Raw genomic sequence first — 18,048 nt, 5'->3', positions numbered from 1 at the left:
CAGAAGCTAACATAAAAGACTATATGCTATATAATTTTGTTGATATGAAGTTCAAGAACAGACAAAAGCTAACCTATGGGGCTTCCCTGGTGGCGCAGTGGTTGAGAATCCACCTGCCAATGCAGGGGACACAGGTTCGATCCCTGGTCTGGAAAGATCCCACATACTGCAGAGCAACTAAGACCGTGCACCACGACTACTGAGCCTGTGTGCTGCAACTACTGAAGCCTGTGTGCCTAGAGCCCGTGCTCCGCAACAAGAGAAGCCACCGCAAAAAGAAGCCTGTGCACAACGAAGAGTAGCCCCCGCTCACCGCAACTAGAGAAAGCCCACATGCAGCCACGAAGACCCAACTCAGCCAAAAATAAATAAATAAAGTAAATAATTTTTTTAAAAAATCTAATCTATGGTGACAGAAACAGAAAAATGGTGATAGAAAAAAACTGGAAAGAGAAATGAGGGTATGTTTTAGAGTAATGGAAATGCTCTATATCATGACTGGGATAGTGCTTGCAAGAGCATACACATTTGTCCAAATTCCCTGAGCAGTACATTTGTGATCTGTGCATTATTCTATGTAAATTATACCTTAATAAAAGGTAACAGCAAACATCTTAGCTGTGGCAGAACAGAAAGAAAGTCACTGCACTGGCTGCAACATGAGCGGATTAGAAGAAATTAGCTAAGATTTTAAAGAACTGCCTAAAGAATTCTGGGGCCTCATACCGGTTTAAAACAGCAAAGAGCATCTGACCAAAGGGCATTTAGTACTCAAGGAAACCAAATGCTGGTAATTTGAAAAGATCAATAAAATTGATAAACCTTCTAGCTAGACTGATCAAGAAAAGAGAACATACATAATTATCAAAGTCAAGAATGAAAAAGGGGACATTACCAAAGATTCTACAGACATTAAAGGATAAGGGAAAATTATGAACAAGTTTGTTTCAAGAAATTCGACTACTTAGATGTAATTTTAAAAATTCCTTTAAAGATATAAACTACCAAACCTCCTTAAGACAAAATAATGTGAATAGTCAGTCTTATCAATATATCTATTAAATAAATTGAAATTGTAGTTAAAAACCTTCCCAATTAGGAAAACTGCAAGCCATTACGGCTTCACTAGTGTATTCTGAACAGTTAAGGAAGAAATAATACCAAGTTGACATAAACTCTTCCCAAAAAAGTGAAGAGGAGGGAGAAGTTTCCAACTCAATTTATGAGGCCAGCATTATTCTGATACCAAAACCAGACAGAAATTACAATGAAAACTACTGACCAATATCCCTTGCAAAAATTCAAATTCAATTCAACAATACATTAAAAGAGATAACATATCACAACCAAGTAGGGTTTATTCTAGGAACGCAGGGTTGGTTTAACATTTGAACAATCAATGTAATTCACCTTATTAACAAACTAAAAAAGAAAAACCATATGATCCTCTCAATAGACACAGTAAAAGCCTTTGACAAAAATCCAATATCATTTCATGCTTTGAGAACTGCTAATCTACATTCAGTCATAAAAAGTGCATTAGGGCTTCCCTGGTGGCACAGTGGTTGAGAGTCCGCCTGCCGATGCAGGGGACACGGGTTCGTGCCCCGGTCCGGGAAGATCCCACATGCCGCGGAGCGGCTGGGCCCGTGAGCCATGGCCGCTGAGCCTGCGCGTCCGGAGCCTGTGCTCCGCAACGGGAGAGGCCACAGCAGTGAGAGGCCCGTGTACCGCAAAAAAAAAAAAAAAAAAAAAGTGCATTATTTGTTGATATCCGCACTGTCTGTATCCTTCTACACTTTGTTTCATGTGGTAAGTTTTTGAGATTTAGCTATAGATTCTCCTGCAGATCATTGATATCCCTTGCACAGTTAAAATTCCCTGTCATTATTCTTCCACCTATACTAAAGAAGCTGTAGAAACATACACCAGACTCCCTATAGCATTTACTTATGATATGGATATTGTGGCTGAAATCACCTATAACACTATTCAGAATCTCCTATATGAAGTCCCTCCAGAGAAATTTTAGAATGAAATGTCTAGAAAATCTTTGTTTCTTCTAAGAAAATATTATGGGGTTATTTTTTTTCCTCTCACAAATACTGTGAATTTTATAACTGATCATTGTTCTCATTTTGCTTTGGCAAATTTTATTAAATATACAGGACATTACTGTTTGCATATCTAAACAACTCTCTGGTCTTATCTTCTCATTCTACTTATATTTTCCCAAATCTTAAGATTTTATTCTTATTTTTCTATACTATTTTATTGCTTATTTTCTTAGGTAATGATAATTTCTTTATGGAAAGAGACAAACTGTAAATATTTTTGTGTGTGTGTGTGTGTGTGTTTACCTGGGTAAACAAAGTGGTTTTTTGTCCAGAGATGACTTTTAATGTTTGCTGTCCTTGTGCAGAGGATGTGCTGACTCCCAGTGTTCCTTGGACCACTGACCCCGTAGTCAGCTGTTTTCCAGATGTCTGGGGTGATGGCTGGCCAACTAAAAACGTGCCCTAAATTACAAACAAATAAAAACCTGATCAGTAATTTGTTAAGTTAAAATGACTTGCTCTGATTCTTTAAATCACAAGGTCCCATATTTTAAGTGACAATGCTACCCTTCAATTCCACAACTCATCAAAATGATTAAAAAGAATAGCTCTCCTCTCAGTGTCACTACCAACAGTTATCCCCACTTCTCAAACTTTGCACTGGAGTTACAGAGCAGGCTGTTGGAAGCTCAAGTTTTACAATCTAGTTCCCTCAAAGCTGGATTTAATCTTTCAGACTGATAACTATCCACTCTCTCACTAAGAACATCTAGAACCAAAATTCCATTCCCTTCCTTAGAGAGGAGTCAAGACCAGCGACAAGGGGAAAGAAAGGAGGCAGAAGCCTGTTCCTAATCTTGAATCCAATGGAACGCCAAACCATAACTTGACACTATCTCTCTGGTTACGTCTAGGAGAAAATTTTCAACTGCACATTAATACTATTCCAAATCCATGAGAGGCAACAGCATAGCAAAAATCTTTCAGAAAGATCTGGGTTTAAATCCAAACCCTACCACTAGGCTTAGCGGAGAGATCTTGGATAAGTTACGTAAGCCCTTCTGAATCTCCACTCGCTTTTCTCTCAAAACAAAGCAAACCCAAAATAATACAGATTTATAACATGACTAAAATGTTAGTATTGACGCCTGATCCCAGAGCCATAAAGGTAAATCCACTATAATTAAAGACAGTCATTAAATAACTGATTTAAAAGATAACAGTCACAAATGACCAGACCTGAGGGGTTTGCTTGAGGATGTAAGACGTGTACGTCAGGTGCTGGGATATCCCTCCAGGGCCGGCAGGGCTTTGGGCTCCCCCGGTTCCTCCTCCACTGCCACTGCCGCCACCACCGCTACTGGCAGCTGAGCCAGACTGGAGGTCTGAAAACACACAACCAATGACAAAGTATTAAGAGAAGGCTTAAGAGAAAAAACAGATGAGCCCAGAGAGATGTTTCCCTTAGGGCTCCACTCCTTCCTTCCCTTTCCTTCTTTCCTCCTTTTTTGGTAATATACAAGTCTGTGACAAGAGTGAGAACTTCCTAACGCTGAGGACTGAAATATATTTACGTTTGGCTGAATGACGGTCGACTAGTTCAGCTCTGAGTACTGTACTAAAATGAAGAACTTATCTTTGCAAGTGTTTTAGCTTAGTTGTGAGAGATTGAGAGTCAGATACATTTTCTAACCAAGTGTTTTTAACCAACACTTAAATGTGCTCAGAGAAGTGCTCCCAAACTTTCTGGCATCTGATTCAATTTCAGTGAAACTGCTGGAATTTAGTGTAATTTTGCAGTACTCTGTCTTTTCCATCTCCCCCACCTGCTCTGGAAAAAACCAAGACTTTCCTCATATTTATAACGACTCCAGGTCTTTTTTGCTTTTCAAATTCTACTTTAAAGCCTTTGTACCCTTTTTACTTCCCTTTTGGTGACATTATATATATAAACTACACTCTAAGTAGCTCTCTGGATAAATTTTGGAAGACTTACATTGTCTTTCTCTTACATATCTAAATTTTTGATACACCACTGCTTAGGTATGAGGAAAAAACACCACGGTAAGAGTGGAAATCGCCCATTACAGTCAGTAAACAAAATGGCTGACTAGCTTTTGAAACCGAGTCCCCCTAAAACCAAATTCCCCTGCTGAGTTTATGATTAATCTCTCTATCCAAAACTTTATTCCCTTTCTTGTCCCCTCTGACCTCATTCTGTGCTAACTGAACATTAATCAACCAGAGTCAGATGACTAAACCTGCCGTTGTTAACAACATCATTAATGTACTAAAAGTGCTGTTGTAGATAACATCGCTAAGGTAAAAACTCAGATTGTTTCCCTAGGGCAAGATGAGCTAATAGACCCCCAAGCCATGGACCACCTGGCCAGAGAAATGTAAACCAGAGACATCCTGACTCCCAAAACTATGATTAAGAAACATCACAAGAGGATGATTAACCCCAGCTTCTTTGTTCCTCCCCTTTAAAAACCCTGAACTCAAAGACCAAGTTGGAGTGGATCTGAGACTTGTTTCCCACTCCCTTGCTTGGTTTCCTGCAATTAACCCTAACTTTGCCGCAAACTCCCACTGTCAGAAATGGTTTTCTGTACCACAGGCACAGGAGCCCTTGCTTGATTACAATTACAACACTGCACTTTGGCAAGTGACTAATCTCAAATGAACCTAACTGCTGTACAAACTATACTTCTGACTCACATGGAAATAATTCCTCCTACCCTTTCCTTTTCAACACTACCCAAATTGTTTTTCTCTATATGTCAAAGCAAGTTTATATAAGCCTAGATAAACCACCTAATTTCCTTGGAGCTTTACGTCTTACACGCTAAGGCTGAGCCTGTATTTCTCTTGCCATCTCCAAACCTAGCAAACTTAAGAGCATGTCTAAATAATGGCAAGCAGAGACACTTGATTCCAATCCTACTCCCATCCCCTTCAAAATAAAAACAGGCTTCCCGCAATCTTCTCAGGTGTCACCAGTTTTCAGATACTACTGACAGGAAGAACTCTTCTTTATTTCCAGCTCACATATACAGCTTTCTCCCAAAACAGCCTCAACAGCCATACCTCTTCACTGTAATTTGTTCCCAAACCCAGACTCTGAGCAGATAAATCCAAGACAACAGTGTCACCTCCTAAAACTATGATTATTTAAATCCACTTCTAGTTAAAATGTGTGTATGTTTTAAATCCATTCGAGCAAACAGAGCTATGAAAATGCTTCCTGAAACAGGTAAGAACTGCTCCTCAGGTGGATGAGATGAACGTACCCAGAGACCCAAGAACCAAATGATTTAATGATGGACTAACTAGAATTGTTGGTAGCCCGCAGGATGGCTCCTTGAGGGATCAGCAGCAGTTTTCCTTTTCCTGAAGGGTTCTTGCTATTCGTTGTAAGGTAGAGTTTAGTGCCAGGAGGCAAATTTGCCAAGTTGGCCAAATTAGTGGCTGGTAACTGCAACGTCGCCATTACTAAAATGGTAAAAAGGGAATAAAAGGAAAAAAAAAAAGAGGAAAAACATTAAGATAAATTGGAACTGAGGGCAATGCTATCTCTAAAATTAAAACATACAAAGAGTAATAATAAAATACTTATTCAAAAACACTAACAAACAATGAACTCTACAGTTTGCTTCCTAGATGCACAATGCTTTAAAGGCTGACATTTTTCATTATCTTGCTAATTAAAATATTTACATACTAGAAGAGCCTGCTACAAACTATAAAGAAACTTATATCTGTATATAAATAGAGTGACACCATATGTCCTGGCTTGCCCAGAGCCATTACAATTTATACCTATGTCCCACCCTAATTATTTTTTTTTTTTTTTTTTTTTTTTTGTGGTATGCGGGCCTCACTGTTGTGGCCTCTCCCTTGCGGAGCACAGGCTCCGGATGCGCAGGCTCAGCGGCCATGGCTCACGGGCCCAGCCGCTCCGCGGCATGTGGGATCTTCCCAGACCGGGGCACGAACCCGTGTCCCCTGCATCGGCAGGCGGATTCTCAACCACTGCGCCACCAGGGAAGCCCCCACCCTAATTATTAATAGTGACTCTTAACTCTCAAAAGTACTGTTGTTTAGACAGTCAACAAAATAATCACCCTCTCTATGGATGAATACACGTTTGCTTCTCATTTGTTTAATGCCCCTTTATAGTCAATTTCTAGTAACGACGAATCTACTGATTTGAAACAAGACTTCTAGTCTCCCTCACTTTCTGAGAACTAAAAAATGCTACAGTCAACAACTGGCACATATACTACGAAACTATAATTCATCTTTTAAAAGTCTCACCTATGTCAAACAGCTTTCACTTACCCCTTAGAATTTACTTCTCGATGCACATGGCTGTGAAACCTCTAAACATGAAAACTTTCTGCAGTTACTTTGTATTCGAATCTCCAGGAACTGAAGCCTACAGGACCATGTGAGTCTCACAGAGAAAGGACTCTCAGCCTTCTCCCATCTGCTAGAATAGTCCCTCTCAGGATCACTTCACTGTGCAAAGCTTTGGGAGGCAGGAACCCTGGAAGCTGCACCCAATATCAGGGACTGATATGAAACTGAGGGCCATCCCTCTTCATTATGACCAGAACTAATCTCATCTTACACCACTGTGCATTGCAGCCACGCCAGGACTGCAGACCTCTCTGCCACCCACACCCGGAGTCCCATCTTCACACGGCTCATGGTCCCTGATCTGAACCTATCTCCTCTTGCTTTCTTCCTTCCCTGACTCTTTCACCATGCACCCCACTCCAGGAATTCCTGCTGTGATCACTACACCCTCTGACAACCTCCTTGAACATTATCTCTTTTTATGGTAATTAAAACCATCAGTCCTCTGAAGATAAGACTTCTCCAGAACCCCCTCAGCTACGGGCTGTTTTCTGTCTTACCTCAATATCAGAGGGCTAGGACCAAGAAAGGAACATTTTTGCTCTCCAGTTTGACTTTCAGACTTTTATCACCGCTCATTCCAGAGGGGGAGAAAAAAAAAGCCCTGACTCTTTTGAGGCTCCTACTTCGCTATACCATCTCCCTCTCTTTTCTGCTCTCATTTACTGAACTCCCAAGTCACTTCCTCTCATTAGCTGAAGGCGGACTCCAGACTCAAAGTATTGTGCTCTATGCTAAAGGCTGTCATTCTCAGTGACAACACTATAGATGACTTATTTAATTCTCTGCCTTCTCAGCTGCTATATCTTCCAAACTCCAAAGATCACTTCTTCTGGTCCATCTCAAACACTCATTTTTAATGCCACAAAAGAACTTTGTCATCAGCAGCAATTCTTCACCTCTGAAATCTTTATTTTGGACCTCCACTACCCTTCTACCCTCCCAACTCACTGCTACCATTCTTTAGCCTCATCAAGACCTTTAAAAATTAGTAAATATCAAATGCCTGAGGTATATTTCTTCATGCACTCACAGAAACAACACACTAAGGACTAAAACACATGTGTTTAAACTTTTGTTTAGTAGAGAATGCCTTAGTCAAGTATCTCAAAATGCTGCTGGCAAATGACCATACCAAGACTGTAAGTCTGAAATAGAACGCAACGTGGAAATAAGGACAAACGAGAATTATTCTTCAGACTTGAGAGCAGGATCAAGAAATACCCGCTATTTTTACTATTCTTGCTCATACCCACACACACGCACACACAACTTAGAGCAAAAGCCTTACAGGCCTCTATGTAAAATGTTACATGAAAAAGATTAACATGTTCTTATATACTCCTTAAAACATCAACATACTAGGTTTTTCTAGAGAGAACCAAATAGCAAATAAAATCACTAGCACAGAGCGTTTAGGAAGGGGCTGCTGCTGAAAGGGCCCCCGGTTAGTATCAGTTACCTGAACCCTGGGATCCACTCTTCTGAGGGCCAGCAGCAGTGACCTGAGCCTTGGTTAAAGCTTGCACCGGCTGAGCGACAATGGTTCCTCCACCTCCACTCACAATTGCCTTGGCAACTCCTTGGGTCACAACTTGCTTTGGACCAACTGCTTTGGCGACAGATGAGCTGGCCTTGGCTACGAGGATCTGGCCACCACTGATTGCCACCGCCTGCTTCACTGCCGAAGGTAAGGTAGACCCAACTGGAACCCCAACAACCTGTTCAAAACAGAGGAGAACCCAGCAGTGCTTCTTCTCATGGTCCCTTGAGAGGTCTTAAAGCAGCACAGTCACTCTGTTCCAGCAGAGAACAAAAGCAACCCCCTAGATACAACACATGGAGTCTAATTCAATCATCTAGGAATTCTACCTATGATGTGAACAGCAGTATTTCTCAGTCTGGATGTTATTACAATAAAATATTACAGCTTTGTCTTAACCCCAGCTACTATCTATAACCTACTGTAATTTTAAAAAGTTATATGTGTTTTTTGAAAAAAACACAGGAAATTCAAAGATATAAAGAAAAAAACTCTACTCATCAGAAATAATCTCTTAATATTTTTAATGTAGTATTTACTTCTCATTCTTTTAAATGTACATTTTGAAACAAAGATTAGGATACATATATAGTTTTAAAATTTAACATCATGTTACAACCATTTCCACTGCTGTTATTTTTCAAAAACATTTTGAGATGACCAAAAAATAATGTATTAGAATAGATATACCATAATCTAAGTAAATATTTCACTACTGTGTGACTATTTAGGTAATTTAAAACTTCACATTATGAAAAAACTGCAATAAACATTCTCATATATGAACTATAAACTCCACTACATACTTTAAAATATCACCTCTTCAGTAACCCCTTCTGTGTTATCCCCATCTGAAGCAGTACTTCTTCATCACTAGAACATCTAACAATTCACATCATTTATTATATGGTATAACATGTGACACCTCTTCCAACTTATTTTTAAGAAAAGTTATCTTTTTCTATACCTTCTAATCTTTCCTTTCCTTAAAGGTAAACATTTCATTTAAAAAGGAAAAGTGTAAGCTAGAAAAACATTTAATTCAATTAAAAAAAGATCCCAGCACCCAAAGAATGAAAGTTAGAAATACCTAGCTCTGAAAATACCGTAAATGTTTTCAAGTAAAAGAATACTTCAGAGCTCTTTTAAGACAAGGTCAATAGTACAATGTTCAATTAGAAGAAACAACTTAATTAATGGAAAATTGGGGCAGTGTTTCACACTCCCTAATTCTTTATTTCATAAAAAGAACTTCTCACCAGAAACTAGATAAAAAGACTTTTACATTCTTTTTTAAGAATGGGAAAAGATGTCTTCTAAAGGCAAAAAAGATAAAGAAGAAAGTACTTTTCAACCATCAGATTGGAGGGGAAAATTTTAAAGCCCGATAATACCAAGAATTGACTAGAGGATATGGGGAAACAGGAACTTTTGTTCACTGTTGGTAGAAAGGTAAATTTGTACAGCCACTCCAGAGAAGTACTAGGATATCTACTAAAATTGAAAATTCACCCTCTGCTGGTAGGGATATATCCCAGAGAAATCTTAGACATGTGCTCAAGGGAACATACACAGAAAGTCCAAGGTAGCATTATTTGTAATTACAAAAAATTGTAAGTAATCTTAATGTCTACAAAATGAAATATGCTTAATGTCTATAGATAGAGGAATGGATAAACTGTGGTATAAGACAGACCGACGGAATAGCATTCTTTAGTTACAATGAATGAACTGGAACTATATATATATCAACATCAACAGACTTTGCAAGTACAAATATTGAGTGAAAGGGGAGTTGCAGAAAAATATGAGTATAAATATCTTTTATGTAAATCTTCAAAATTCACAACACTACATGTTACTTATGGCTATTACTTATGTAATAAAAAGTATGGACTGGGCTTCCCTGGTGGCACAGTGGTTGAGAATCCGCCTGCCAATGCAGGGGACACGGGTTCGTGCCCCAGTCCGGGAAGATCCCACATGCTGCGGAGCGGCTGGGCCCGTGAGCCATGGCCACTGAGCCTGCGCGTCCGGAGCCTGTGCTCTGCAACGGGAGAGGCCACAACAGTGAGAGGCCCGCGTACGGCAAAAAAAAAAAAAAAAAAGTATGGACTGTCAAGCTACACATCCAAATTCATGACTGTTGTTTTGGGGAAGAACAAACTGGACTGCAACTTTATCAGTCATATTGTATTTGGAGAAAACAATGTTGAATTAAATATGAACATGTTAATTCACAGTGGAGGATATGTGGATATTGATTATATTATTCTCTGTATTTACTGAAATTTTAGAATCTTCCCAAATTAAAAACTAATAGCATTACTTAAGGTAGAACAAAATGAGAAACCATATAACAACTGATGAATGGGATTTTTAAGGTAAATAATCACTAAATCATACATGGTTCCTTTTCAAAGAATGTGAATATAGTAAAATACACTTGTCATGTGCTTGGATAATATGGCTGATTAAAGAAAATGGTCCCCTAATCAATTGTTATAAACCAGTGTATCACAGAGTAAAGAGTATAGGTTTTTATAAGCAGTCAGACCTGCTTTCCCAGTTTTGTTCCATCAGTTAGTAGCTGCACAGTTATTTAACCTCTTTGAGTTTTAGCTTTAGATATCTCATCTATAAAATATCTCATAAGATCATGAGGCATAAGTGAAAATAAGTTTATAAAGTGCCTAGCCAGCATGATGTACACAGTAAATGACAGCTGCAGCCAGCACAATGCTTGTTACTATGAACTGAAGAATGGTGATCTATGAGACCACGTGGAGACTCAGGACAGAAAGCCAAAGGATAAACACCTGTCACTATCTTCAGCATTTGGCCAGGGCAGAGGACCTTGATCTTAAGGTCCTAACTGGACCTCAAACAGAAATCAAAATATATAGATAACATCTCGTATCTGCTTTAAAATATTCTAGGAGGAGAAGATCAGCAAAATGCTGCTAACTGCTGAAATGGAATAATAGGCATGTAAGATTCATTACAATAGTCTCTGCACTTCTATTTAAGTTTAAGGAAGGAGGGAAAGAAAGGAAGAAACAAAACAATCAAAGAACCAATGGGTGGGTGAGTGGGGGAAATAAGTTCATCTAGAATGGAGAAGAGAAAACTCCCAGGTATCCTGGCTTGGTTAAAACAATCCCTGATGATCATCCAAACCTCTTTATTCTGACTGTATGAGCCTCATCATATAGGCAACATGGAGTGTTACTGTAGCTACAGAGCTGGGCACACTCATTCCCCCTAGAGATGTGGAGATATACAAACTCTTCTTACTAATCAAGAGCTTTTCTCTGCATTGATAAAGTTTCTTAATCCAGAAAATTATTTTTAAGGTATGGCAGAAACTGCCAGATGAACCCCTATATGTATTCTTTGCTTCTCCCTCATAGTAACAGAACCCCCGATTTTCAGCTAGGGGCATGGCCACACAGAATACTGACTATATTGCCCAGCTCCTTCACTCCTAGGAGGTCTGACATCTCATTTCTGGCTAAAGGGATGTGAACAGAAGTGATGAGTGCAAATTTTTGGTTCTGCTCTCCCCAAACCCTCTTCCCTTCCCTCTTCCTGCTGGCCAGAAATGTGAACATGGTGGCATGAGATGAAGTGGCTATCATAGCCCACAAGCTGAAAACCAAATTTTGAAAATGACAGAGCAATGAGATGGAGTCTAGATTCTTGATGATTGTGGAACCAACACACCAGGGCCGCCTACCAGTCTTTTATGTGTGAGAGAAGTAAACTTATTTAAGCTCCTGGTTTGGGAATTTGTTATAGTAATTGAACTTTTTTCTAAGACGTATGTCTTTACATTTCCTAAATATATCACACTTAATAATCCCTTGCATAAGCTAAATTACACATAATCTATTTTCATGTTCCTAAATTAACAAAGAAAGCAAAGATCTTAAAGGAAAATAACATACATGTGATATCACTTATATGTGGAATCTAAAAAAATTACAACAAACTAGTGAATGTAACAAAAAAGAAGCAGACTCACAGATACAGAGAACAAACTAGTGGTTATCAGTGGGGAAAGGAAAGGGAGGAGGGGCAATATAGGGGTAAGGGATTAAGAGGTACAAACTATTAGGTATAAAATAAGCTACAAGGGTATACTGTACAACACAGGGAATACAGTCAATATTTTATAAGTAGAAATGGAATTTAACCTTTAAAAATTGTGAATCACTATACAGTACACTGGTAACATATAATATTATACACAAACTATACTTCAATTTAAAAAAAGGAAAATAATACATACATGTACCTATTTTAATTTCTTTCCTCCAATTCCATGCATCTGACTTGCTTTTCCCTCCTTGTGCCAACCTCTAGCCTCACACTGAACTGCTTCAAAATGTCCAGAATATGACACCCCTAATCCCTCTGAGAGCCAAATAAAACACAACCATGCTGGCCACAGGAGGGCAGTTTTTACCAGCAGAGCTTGTCCACCAAGAGCAAACTGCTCACAAGATAAACAACCCCCCTTTATTCTAAAACACTGAGGAGAATGAGGAAGTCTGGCATTCTACTGGGGAAAACCCTATGCACAGCTGTCTATGACACCACAAGGAAGTCTCTTAAGTAGGACACTGTAACCCCAAATTAGTTCTTTTTTTTTTAATACAACATTTTGGCCTAGAACCTGAAATCACCTACCAACTGTTCTCCTCTTCCCCTCCCACAGCACTGCTCTCCACATTCTGAATTTCCTTCTAGTTTCACCTTTGTTCTGTACTGTTATATAAATACTTAATTTTTTTTTTTTTTTTTTTGTGGTACGCGGGCCTCTCACTGTTGTGGCCTCTCCCGTTGCGGAGCACAGGCTCCGGACGCACAGGCTCAGCGGCCACAGCTCACGGGCCCAGCCGCTCTGCGGCATGTGGCATCTTCCCAGACTGGGGCACGAACCTGTGTCCCCTGCATCAGCAGGCAGATTCTCAACCACTGCGCCACCAGGGAAGCCCTAAATACTTAATTTTGATTCATGCTTTGATTTGGTGTTTCTATTCCTGCCCTCCCTGTGCCCTGTACAGACCTTTGCAAGTCAGAATCTACTTTAGCAACCTGAAGGTGAGGATTCTGTATATGTGATTTTTCCCTCTAGATGCTTGAAAACTACAGCCACTTACGATTTAGTTCTCAATGATAGTAACTATTACATGGTACTCACGCATATATACATAGGACTCGTCCTCACATAACTTTAGCTGCTATCACTTATTTAGCACCTGCTCTGTGCTAGGTCCTCTATATACAATGATCTAATTCTCCTACAGCACTGAAAGGCAAAGGGTATTATTTCCTTTTACTAGATGAAAAAACAAGGCTGAGAGAGATAAATTTGCCCAGCTCACACAAGTAATGAGTGGCTGAGATCTGAGATGTGTAACAAGCTCATGCTCTTTTAACTACACCACACTGCTTCCTTCCCATATGAACCACCAATTCCTCAGCTGTCTTTTTTCATGTCAAAAGCAGCACCGCTCTCAACTTTTATGAAAAAGATAAGCTGTGTTTCTATTGTGCCAAAGCTGTGTAGAAAGTGAAACAGTACCATTCTGTTCACCCTTCTGCTTTCTGGCATACTTTCTCTGACTGCACCTCAGCAATAACCAGGGACACCCTGTGCTTGCAGACAGCTCTTTATCTCAAGTCTAAAGCATGTACTAAATTTCTGGGATAGATGTCTTGTTTCATGTTCTGCTTCTCTGTAATTTTTTCACACTCTTCTGTGGCTTTTCTCATCAGGTACCTTTACACTTAAGGCATTCTAGCACAAACCCATCCATTTTCTCTTGGTCCTACCTTGCCATTAGGTAGGTGGCAATGTGACAAGAAAGCCAATACAGTTGTTCAGTATTACTGGGTGAGTAGATTTGCAAATGCAAAAGTGGCAAAAAGCAGAAACTTTTCAGAGCTTCTGAGCATAAATAGCAATGCTATCATGATTCAAAAGCCTAAATCAGTAATACCATGTATTTCTAGGTGAAGCAAAATAGATTTTAAACAACATATAGGATGTGTCTGAGTACGAAGACCAGATGACAATAACCGATTCACGAAAGGACTTGAACAAAATGCTTATCCCTGAAGCCAAAACAAAAGAGGGAGCATCAGGAAGTAGTTGGGGGTTGCCTGTTTTAGTGATTCTGGCTATGGAAGCCCCAAAGTCAAATTTGATGCTGTAGTTCCATGGTTCCTAAATTTGCCTAATCATATGAGTCAGTAGGAGAGTTTGTTAAAAATCCAGATTCCCGAGGTCACCAAGAAGTTCTGAGATGGGGGCCTTAGTATCTATATATTTTTAATCATCAGTTGAGTCTTATGAGCAGATAAGTTTGGGAAAGTGGTTAATGAACTCTTACAGATTTTAGAACCACCTATAAGACTATGAATTTTTAACTCAATCTATATGCAGCCATCTAGACTAACCAAAATATCTAAAACCTATTTTAAAGTTGAAAAGCAAGCACTTCACATAGTACTCTTAATAGCTTTAGGATACATCTGCCCTAAAAGTAAGATAATTTAACTCTGGAGGTTCTAAAAGCATGCTTAGGTTACAGACAATGGCTCACAAATTTTAATAATTCTGGAATGGGGAATTTTGGAGTCAACTAGACCTGGGTTCAAATTCTCTGTCACTTATTAGCTGTATGTTCTCAAGGATGTTGCTTAACCTCTCAGAGCCACAATTTCCTCACTTGTAAAATAGCAGTGAAAATATCCACCTTGCAAGGTTGTCTGAGGATTACAGATAATATACAAATAAGAGCATGACATACTTTGGCACTCCTAAGTACAACAGATACAGGGAAACATGTATCTCTGTTTTAGAGTTCTCACAATATGTAAATTCCCCAAACCTCCAAATTATAAAGAAAATCAACTCTCTAAAGAGCCAAGAATCATTTAACAGATCACACAGTCAAGACATCAGAGGTGCAAACTATAGCAGTCTCCTATCAGAAATAGACAAGTAAAACAGTGGACCAATCCTGTCAGTTAGACTTGAATCAAGTGTAAAGTTGTGTCCATGACGTCAATCATCTTCACTGCCAGAGAGATAATATGGCATCCCTTCACCTCTTGAACTGTCCCTGGGCCCTCTATAAACCATGTCCCTGCTCTTAATGACTATGAAAAGAACAGGTGGCTTAAACACCGACTTATCTGCTTTTCCTACAGGGCTTTCATCCACAGGTTTTCCTGGGACCATCAACACTGTCACCCTTTTCAGCACTTGTCCATTACTTAGGCAAACAACGTTCACTGACACGTTGACTTCCCCATCCTTACCCAACACAAACCTTAGAGGGCTGAATCTTTGGTGACTGGGCAGTCCCTTCTCCAGCAGTTAGGACTTGTTTTTGAGGGGACACAGCTATCATGTGACCCCCTTTCACAGTCACATACTGAGGGAGTGGTGACTGGCTGGCAGCTCCTGTTGTTGGTACATGAGAGGCTTCACCAGGTTCCTGTTTGATGATTACCTTGCAACAAACATGATAATGACAATGAATAAACAGCCCATGAAAAATACTACTAATATTTGAATTTATTCTGTCTGCAGGAACTAATGAATTAATGAAGCCCTGTATGTAAACAATGACTCCACTAGAAGGGTAAAAATACTGCTTAAGTATAGCCCATAATAGCTATTAAAGGGACCAAAAGTAGGATGTGGACTTGAGCCAGTGTATCTGCAAACCAACCTTGTCATTTGTTTTAGACATTGGTGGCAAAAGGGCACCAGAAAGTTCCCATCTTGCTAGACTCCAAGGGCTGCCCTGTGAACACCACTAAATAAATGGAAGCATGTCTCAGAAGTAGGATCCAGTCTTAGAGATGAGACATACTAAAAAGTTCCATGTTGTGGGGTAGTAGCATCAATCAACTCCAACATGCCACAAAAAGATTCTGTAACAAGGGCTTATCCACTTGTGGGATAATCCTCTCATGAATACTTACTTTTGTGAAAGCTCCAAGTCCTCCAGTTATAGGTTTGGGGCTTTGAACTTTAGGGTGACTCCCAATTGGGCAAAGAGGTGGCATAGATGCGAACAAAGAATCCTCCTGCTGTGTTTGTAAAAATACGTATTGTACAATTAGGATAAAGTGAGTGATTTCACTCTAGTCACATATTTAATACAAACCTGTGACATTCCCTAGCAACAAAAACAAACAAAAAGCCCAAAACTCTTTGGAGGCTTCCGAGTCCCTACACCTGCATTTTAATATTGCTTGAAAAGACAATTCAAAGTAAGCCTATAAATTGGCAAGAAACTACTCATCTGTGCCCACTGTAAACTGGAAAGACTCCTATCGTACTACCTCTAATATTTGGTTGACTCTTTGGTTTCATGTCCAGTCCCCTGCCAGATGCTACTAAAGGATAGGTACTGTATTCTATTTCTTTTCTATCCCTATAGTCTAGGCACTAAATAAACAAATGAATGTAACAGGCAGTGACAGTGTTTCAGTATACCACACCCTTGTAACAGTACTTGCAACTTGATCTGTTATCCTTACTCTGGAATAAGTACCCAGGACGCAGGGGGAAATTTTTCACTAAAATTTTAAAAAACAATACAACAAAAAGAACTTGAACAATTAGCAAATACAAAGACAGCAAGGTAAAAATTCAAAATTACTGTTATTTGTCTCTAATTCTCAAATACAAAAAAAAAGGCAAGTCTCAGAGGCAATTTTCCATAAATAATTGTTGGGGGCAAGAAACAAAGTTAAGAACGCTGCTTAACTGTGTAATGAAAATATCATCAACAAACATGCAAAAATACACTGGTAGAAAATTAAGACCTTCAAGGAATTCTTACAATTCAGGCATTCATAGAACACAGCGCTCACAGATTACACTGCATTAGAGAAAAACCTCATCTTGGATCAGGAAACTATTCAATATCATCACCATTAAGTGCCTAGATATAAGAAATGCTGTGTTAGCACCAGTCATGTAAGAGATGATCTTTGAATTCTCAGGAATTCTCAAACAGGAGTTTATACCTCAGAGGCTCTAGCCTTAAGGTAGCCAAGACAATAACAAATAAGCTGAATAACTAAGTCAACAGCAGTGACTGTCTCTGCGGAACAGTGAGCAGATTATCTAGCACTATGATCTGAACAAGTCAGATCATACTTGGAATTCTAAATTTCAAAGGACTTCTTACCCTGAAGAAGGTGGGGGAAGGGGAAAATACACTGGAAAGATAGAAATTATTACTTTGTAAAGAAAAATGTATAACAAAGCTGTCAAAAAAAAAATCATAGGTAAGGTAGGGGAGTCTGAAGTACTTGATCTTTATGATACTTCTTAGCTTGAAGATTCTACTTTATGAAATCTGCATTATCACTTGCAAATTCTGGCTCAACTTGAATGTACCACGTTTAGAAACTAGCAAAGTGCAATAAGAGTGTTACCTTGACAGCAGATGTTACAAAACTACTTCCATGAATTTTAGGAATCGGGGAACCTGTTCCTTGGGAGGCCTGAGAGACAGCAGAGAGCTTGCTGGTAGGACTTCCTGATAAGCAAGGTTGATTTAAAAATAAAGTATAAACAAAGTAAAATTTACAAAATGGAATTTTAAAGCCATTTTCCACCACCCTCCTCTTCTCCCCACTATTTATTGTTCATTTTGAAGGGCTGAAAACTCACAACCATGATATTATTATAGAAAAAAACATTTAAGGATTCATCCTGTGAAGCTGACCGCTTCATCAACCTAAAAAGGGACAAGAAGCTAGTAAGGAAGTGTAGAAGAATAAGTAAGTAGACATTATATATTCTGCACTTATATAGAAAGAGATACTGTAACATAATGGTGTTGGCTATTTCACAATGTACCAAAATGTATGCATTCAACTGAATGCTAGTTCCTTCAAAGTAGTTTCACTAGAAGGTTATACCTACTCCAAGATGCTGACATTAAACACTTTATACTCCATCAGTACAACTGCCTTTAG

At 39.1% G+C, this 18,048-nt stretch overlaps 1 protein-coding gene across 13 annotated transcripts in view; it reads right to left on the bottom strand.

Moving 5' to 3' along the window:
- Positions 1 to 18,048, bottom strand: part of YEATS2 (YEATS domain containing 2) — a 113,607-nt gene that overhangs the window by 22,267 nt on the left and 73,292 nt on the right. For all 13 annotated transcript variants that reach the window (XR_010840698.1, XR_010840697.1, XM_059064516.2 and 10 more), the window contains 7 exons: positions 17,503 to 17,606; positions 16,036 to 16,143; positions 15,375 to 15,557; positions 7,945 to 8,203; positions 5,391 to 5,552; positions 3,297 to 3,442; positions 2,361 to 2,519 (listed from right to left, as the gene is read on the bottom strand). Coding sequence is in view for 11 of the 13 variants with exons in the window: in XM_059064516.2 (XP_058920499.1) it covers positions 2,361 to 2,519; positions 3,297 to 3,442; positions 5,391 to 5,552; positions 7,945 to 8,203; positions 15,375 to 15,557; positions 16,036 to 16,143; positions 17,503 to 17,606 (1,121 nt within the window). In the remaining 2 variants the exon portion in view is untranslated. The remainder of the gene's footprint in view (positions 1 to 2,360; positions 2,520 to 3,296; positions 3,443 to 5,390; positions 5,553 to 7,944; positions 8,204 to 15,374; positions 15,558 to 16,035; positions 16,144 to 17,502; positions 17,607 to 18,048) is intronic.

The sequence above is a fragment of the Kogia breviceps genome, chromosome 5 (assembly GCF_026419965.1).
Source record: "Kogia breviceps isolate mKogBre1 chromosome 5, mKogBre1 haplotype 1, whole genome shotgun sequence".
NCBI classification, from domain to species: Eukaryota; Metazoa; Chordata; class Mammalia; order Artiodactyla; family Physeteridae; genus Kogia; species Kogia breviceps.
The sequence above is the reverse complement of the archived record's forward strand: the minus strand, read 5'-3'. Positions and strand labels throughout refer to the sequence as shown.